General features: G+C 37.5%; 1 protein-coding gene across 1 annotated transcript; it reads left to right on the plus strand.

Annotated features, from left to right (window-relative positions):
• Positions 1-229: 229 nt before the first annotated feature.
• On the plus strand, positions 230-6,234 carry LOC143852197 (epoxide hydrolase 1-like). Its single transcript, XM_077361576.1, has 4 exons — positions 230-667; positions 1,191-1,373; positions 3,593-3,831; positions 5,642-6,234. The coding sequence occupies exons 1-4, from the start codon at positions 383-385 to the stop codon at positions 5,886-5,888; spliced, it is 954 nt and encodes a 317-aa protein (XP_077217691.1). The 5' UTR covers positions 230-382; the 3' UTR covers positions 5,889-6,234.
• Positions 6,235-6,759: the final 525 nt, after the last annotated feature.

Here is a 6,759-nt window from a genome sequence, read left to right on the forward strand (position 1 = left end):
TCTGTTATCGATTTTAGGCCTAACACTAGACTCACGGGAGCCCTTGAAAAAAATCAGGGAAAGGACGCCCTCATCGGTCAAAACTGCTTTATAGCAGTTACCCTGATTTTCTGGGCATCCAAAATTTATTTTGACCAATGAGGGCGCCCTTGCAAAGACTCAATCTAGCATTCCTCTAGTTTTAAAAATAGACGAGTATAAGCCAAAAAGAGGCATCTTTTCCGGCACGAAGATTGAATCATCGTACCCACCATTGGACTATGTCTTCTTCTAGACATCCAAATATGTCTACACCTTTACAAGCAAGCCAAATAAAAGGCCTTGTTTGTTTCCGTATGAAGCACAAAACTGTGTAGAGATAGAGAGCATCAGAGAAAAGAAAATGGAGGGAGGAATAGAGCATAGGATGGTAAGGGTGAACGGCATAAACATGCACATAGCAGAGAAAGGGGAAGGCCCAGTGGTACTTTTCATCCATGGATTTCCCGAGCTCTGGTACACGTGGCGCCACCAGATCATCGGACTCGCAGCTCGTGGTTACCGAGCCGTGGCTCCTGACCTTCGTGGCTATGGTGACACAGACGCACCTCTTTCTCACACTAGCTACACCGTCTTCCACATCATTGGTGACCTCACCGCCCTTATCGACTCTCTCGGCCAAGAACAGGTAATATCAAACAATCGTATTAAAGGGCCCAGACAAAATCACTCTTATTCTGACATCTTTATCCTTGGCCATGAACCTCCTTTCGGATTTTGAATTCACTTCACTCTTTTTTTTTTTTTTATCTGAATCGAAAAATAAGAAAAGAAGGAAAAATAAATAGAAGTTGGTAACTGGTAAATCGAAATCCAATTTTAAAGATTTTGCGGTAATCAATAGAGTAAAAATAAGTAATACAACTATTTCTAACACGAAGGCGCGCAAATCTTACGGATGAAATAAAAGATATGTGATTGTTTGGCGCTCTTATTCCTACAAGTGCCAATAATTTGGCTGATTGGTTAGTCAAATTAGGAGCTTCTAGCGAATCATTTTATATGGGGCCAATCCTTACCTCTAAGGTCGGCATGGAATCCATTGTTATTTGATAAAATTATTTTCATAAAAAATCAAGTAATCGTATTAAATTTTTAAGAAAATTACCATTTTGTCCTTTTTTTTTCTTTTTTGAAATTTTTTGGTACAGGTTTTTGTGGTAGGGCATGACTGGGGTGCGATTATCGCTTGGTATCTATGTCTTTTGAGGCCAGAGAGGGTAAAGGCGTTGGTCAACCTCAGCGTTGTATTCAGGCCACGTAACCCTGAAAAGAAGCCCATTCAGGTCTTCAGGGAGGCCCTTGGTGATGACTTTTACATTTGCAAATTCCAGGTTATTATTAAATCTTCCTCTTTCTTTTGCTTTTCATGTGGGTTAAAACATAAAAACAAGAATCAGAAACTGGTGTTGTTTTTGTAATTGTTGTTAGATGTCTATCTGTTATGATTATTTATGTTTTTATTCCCTTCTCTGTTGCTGGGAATCTGTCCTTTAGTCCCTGTTTGGATTTCAAGAAAAACACTGCTTTGAAATTGTTCTTAATCATGAAATGCCAAAAATATGATATTATGAACATGGTTCCCATTCTTTAGGGACCCTCGGTTTTGGCTTTAGTTTTGAATGTTATTGGAGGGCAGGGTTTGTTACTCTGTAAACCTTCTTTGGCCAGCCTATCTGCCATAGAGTTTTCATCGTTTCATCTTTTAAGAAATACATCTGTGTGAATCACCATACTGGTTGTGAATACTCACTTTGCCCAAAATTGGTGTGAAAACCAATGAGACATCTAATGGAATGAGTCAAATCCCAATTGCATGGTTTGAGATTATAACCAATCCACTTGTTTCTTCATGTGATCAAAAGATGTCTAGTACTCTAGTTTATCAAAGTGTGGTATTAATTTCTAACCCTGGGTAAATCAAACATATGGGAAAGGGGAAGAATACTGATTAATGACCTCAAATCAGATAAATGTCTATGAAGATGTTACATCAAATGTTCTATATGAGGTCTTCTTGGCATGTTATGGTTTGAAGCCAGCTTTCAATTGATAAGATCCCCACAAGCCTATAAAAGGTCCCCTGATCCAAGATACAGGAAAGCAACTCTTTAACTCCCCTCGTTATCTCCGGGGCTCAAAATCTTCTCCGTGTCTACTGCTGAACTTCTGAGTTGTTTGTCACCTTACTTTCTTCAATATGTTGGCTCTCATGAAGCTCAGTTTCTCATTTAGAGAGTTGGTAATATGAGTTTCTTCTAACAGGGGTTCTCTTTTGAGTGGCTTGATTTTGTTAAACTTGCATGGTAAGAAAGAGCCCCCTTTCTTGAGCTCACTGTGGAAATTATAACTTGTGCTGTTGTCTGAATTGAACTATAGATGATAGACTATTTGAAGCTCCCAAATAATGCTTATTTGAATGGAGTCTTGTAGATATTCTTGGATGAAGATCTCTGCTTGTTGATGATTAGAAAAAAATATAATGTATAACATGAATGAATCAGCTTTTCTCAGCATACCAACTGAAGAAAATAAAAAGAAACGATTGAGGCCAAGTGAGATAAATGATTTAATGATTTATTGCCTTATTACGCATGAGGGCCTAGTGCATTGTTGTGTCATAAAGGTCATGCTTCCCATATTATATGGAGTATGAAACAATCAAATATGGAGAAGGAAATATTAGAGAGCAGATTAGAGATATATAGTATTAGAATTTAATTAAAATATCGGTTGGATTGGTTGTAATTATTGTTCAATGGCAGCAGGAAATCCGATCCATTTATCTGCTTGGATACTAGATGAACAAGTGTGAGGGTAAAAAACAGGCCAGTAATTACTTACTTTATAGGATTAAAACCACTGTTTAAAAAGTCTCCCAGTCAATCAAAGACTTGCACAATTCGACATATTTTTTACCTTGGCTGAGTTCTCTTCCGAGTCTGAGTTTTGCCTTACCAAGTCAATCAGAAATTCTTTTGACTGTGTCAGTCATTGACTCAGCCATGAGTCGACTCCTTTTTACCTTGGCTGAGTTCGCATCCAAGTCTGAGTTTTTAATTGATGATACAAACAGTGCAGTTCGGATCTATGGGAAAGAAAAATCCAGGGTTCACAAGGTTTGTAGTTATCCTAGAAAACCGAAAGCAATTCATTTTCCAGAGAAAAAATTTTCTAATAATCAAAGTTTTTCATGCATCCAAAGTCCAGACAGCCCCTTGGGCCCTGTTTGGATTGCAAGAATTTTCTAGAAAAGTTTGGAAAGGAAAATATATCTTAAAGAAACAGAAGTTTTTTTTTTTCAGTACCTACATTGCTTTCCTTTGCTGTATGGTTATTTGGTTTTGAATAAGCTAAAGCCACATGTATAAGCATTCTCATCTGGCTTTAAAGCCATAAAATATCAACTCTAGTTGACTAGTTGTGCCATTATGCTCTGTTTCTTTCTTCCAAGTTCTAATGGATTGCTCTGCTAGTGTCTGTAGGCGATGCTTTTCTTTTTGCTCCAACAATGATCTTCTTGCTAACAAATTACTGTTTGACGATGTTGTAGGAGCCTGGAGTAGCTGAAGCTGAGTTTGCTTCCATTGATACTGCAAAGTTAATGAAGAGATTTCTAACGTCTCGCAGCCCAGGTCCCTTTCTGATGCCTAAAGGAGCGTTCAGATATTCGGCTGACAAAGAAATTGCTTTGCCTTCTTGGTTGTTGGAAGAAGACGTTAATTATTACGCCAACAAATTCAACAAGACGGGCTTCACTGGAGGATTTAACTACTACCGTGCTTTTGACTTGTATGTTATTTACAATCTTTGGTTATTATTTTTTTTGAAAACTAATTCATCTGAAACACTACACAGATAATAGTGACACAATTTCTTCCCTTTCCAACTGAATATAATTCTTTTGTGGACGATGTTTTGGGCCATTGGCATAGTAGTTTGAATGAATAGGTTATGTTGTTTATATGTGAGGGCACTTTTCTAGTATAGGCCATAGTTGTTTAACTATGAAAGAAGACATTATTAGCTTGACATGTTCATCGCAAGATGCTCCATGTGGAAGGCTACTAGAAAACCTTAGTCTGGAGATGTGATACTTATGTTCAAAGAAATTCATAAGTATGAAATATTCTCAACAACTAATGCTGGGAGATGAATAGCCTCATAGATTGTATAACATCAAAAAAAAAATTCATAACTAATGACTCACTGAAAGCAGCAATGGCTCAAGAACATACAAAATCATGGGAGGGTCAGACATTACTTGGTGGAAAGCTGTGTGCTCAAAATAATTTAGCAAGAGAGAACCGGCCACCTCAATTTGCATCAGAGATGATTGAAGCATCAACATTAACATTAACATCATTTTCATCAAGACACTATCTACTACACAAGGACATTTTCATGCTCCAACAGGAGGAGATTCTTACCCTGACTTTCAAAGTAATCATGAAATTGATGCGATAGGTATCCTATGTCTTGGTTTAGGAAAACATTTAACATTGTAGTTTATTCTGGTTTTCAAACCCTTATTCTAAAGTTTTGAAAATTAGTGTATTTCAATCATAGTTTTAAAATTCTACCAAAACCGACACAAGAAAATTTCTATTTCCATCCCCACTGACATGCTTAACGAAACCAAAATTGTTAGCGTATCAGTGGTACATACCAGTATGTGTTATATAATTATATTTATGTAAAGGGAAGTGATAAATCTGCCCCTTTTGATTACTTGGGATGCGCAGCAGCAGTGTATCAATGACTGCAGAGGGGCTGATGTACTTCACGTCAGAAGGATTCAATGGGGATGATTGCCACGTACACTGCTGCTGGGTGTCCCAATTAATCAAAAGGGGCGGATATATTACTTCCCTGATGTAAATTATATATAAAATGCGGTGTATATATTATGTAGAAATATTTATATGAATTGCATGTGAAATGTGGTATGTGTCGTCGCACATATCACTAGGTGCTAAATGATGTTAAATCATTATGAGTTTTTTTTGCTTATGTGATGATTTTTTAGTGTATTTATGCATTTTCTAGTGCTTCCTGAAGTTTCATTTTAAATGACTGTCATTTGCATATGTTTCCATGCGTTCCCATGATTTTAGAGGATTTCTACGGAAATTTTCATCCTAAACCGACAAGTTTCTATTTCCATCATGATCGAAATGTATACCAAACCAAAATCTCATGCCTTGATTTCAATCCAATAATAAACATTGGATTGAAATACCAATGATAATATGAATACTGAAAAAATCCAATGATAACATGAGTAATGATCAACAAATATAATGAAAATGCAAACCAGACCCAAAAGATACAAAAATGAAATGGCAAAATCATAATGATTGAATTCTCAATTAGTGAGAGCCCCTTATTTCTGTTATTAATTGAAGATTTGGTCGAGTGTTGCTTATATCTGTATTCCCTCCGGTGAACGGTGTATCTTAATGATGAATAATGTGTTTCATTTGAAGTTTTGCCAAAGATGATCTGAGACACTCACCCAGCTTTCTTTTGGGTCTTGCTGATAACCTTCTTTTCATTTTTCTAGTTTCCTGAACAGTTTGTTGATCTATCTTTTGTGCAGAAACTGGGAGCTATCAGCTGCATGGACAGGGGTGCAAGTGAAAGTTCCGGTTAAGTTTATTGTGGGAGATCTTGACCTTACATATCATATGCCCGGTGTGAAGGACTATATACACAAGGGTCGTTTCAAGAAAGATGTACCCTTTCTGCAGGAATTAGTCATAATTGAAGGAGCAGCTCACTTCATCAACCAGGAAAGACCAGATGAAATCACCATGCACATTTACGACTTCATTCGCAGGTTCTGATCAGCTTTGCTGCCTCTCAGCATTGTATTTTGGTAAATTGGTTGTGTGAATAAAGCAATTGACTATCCCAACTTTAAAATGGCAAGCTATAGGAAATAAAAAATAGACGTTTAAATAGCGGTTAATCGAAGTGAAGTTATATGGGGTTTAACATAATAGAACTAGACCTTTGTGTGGGTTTTATATTTCATGTTGGAGGCTCACTGTTTGTCTTCAGTTTCTATAAAACCATTAAACCATATGTTGCAATTTGAGTAGCTTTGCCTGCTGCAATTTTGTTACAGATGGAGACCCATTCCTTCTACAGAAAATGTTTTCAAAGAGTTGTTGAGACTGATGGGATGCATCTAAATAAACTACTGGCATACTGATGGGATGCATCTGAATTTCTAGAAGAATCATACAAAGTTCCAAATGAAAATGACACGTACAACATCTGGGAGTTAAAAACCAAAACTAGATGATAAGGACACAATTCATACAAAGTTGTAGAAAGTAGTAACATTGGAAAACAAATTACTGAATGCAGATTTCCCCTCCTGAACTCTATAGCCCCTGCTGTTCCTGCAGCCGCGCACCCTTTCAAATTTTCTCCCCTGGGAGCGCACGTAAGGTTTGGTGTGACTGTGAGGCACACCCGGTGCCTTTCCAAAGTGTTTCAAACCTTCCCTACTCTTCGGACCCCTGAGGAGAACCTGCAAGATTCAACGTGCTGATTGGCGTAGATCCAATGGGGCGCACTTGTGGCTGGGTTTTTGCAAGGGCTGCCTTAAGTTTAGCATTACTCTTCCAGTTAGGAGTTTTAGGTATGGAAATTAGGTTAGCATCAACTCCTCCTTGACATGTTCTCATCAACCATCAATGCCTCTCC

The sequence above is a fragment of the Tasmannia lanceolata genome, unplaced genomic scaffold (assembly GCF_043159265.1).
Source record: "Tasmannia lanceolata isolate RefF3 unplaced genomic scaffold, GAP_Taslan_0.1 ptg000019l, whole genome shotgun sequence".
In the NCBI taxonomy this organism is placed as follows: Eukaryota; Viridiplantae; Streptophyta; class Magnoliopsida; order Canellales; family Winteraceae; genus Tasmannia; species Tasmannia lanceolata.

What these genes read in the sequence shown, in the direction of transcription:
- LOC143852197 (XM_077361576.1), top strand. Translation starts at nt 383, where the DNA reads ATGGAGGGAGGAATAGAGCATAGGATGGTAAGGGTGAACGGCATAAAC. An exon ending in TTTACATTTGCAAATTCCAG is followed by an intron (nt 1,374 to 3,592) that starts GTTATTATTAAA and finishes ACGATGTTGTAG; the next exon opens with GAGCCTGGAGTAGCTGAAGC. An exon ending in TACTACCGTGCTTTTGACTT is followed by an intron (nt 3,832 to 5,641) that starts GTATGTTATTTA and finishes TCTTTTGTGCAG; the next exon opens with AAACTGGGAGCTATCAGCTG.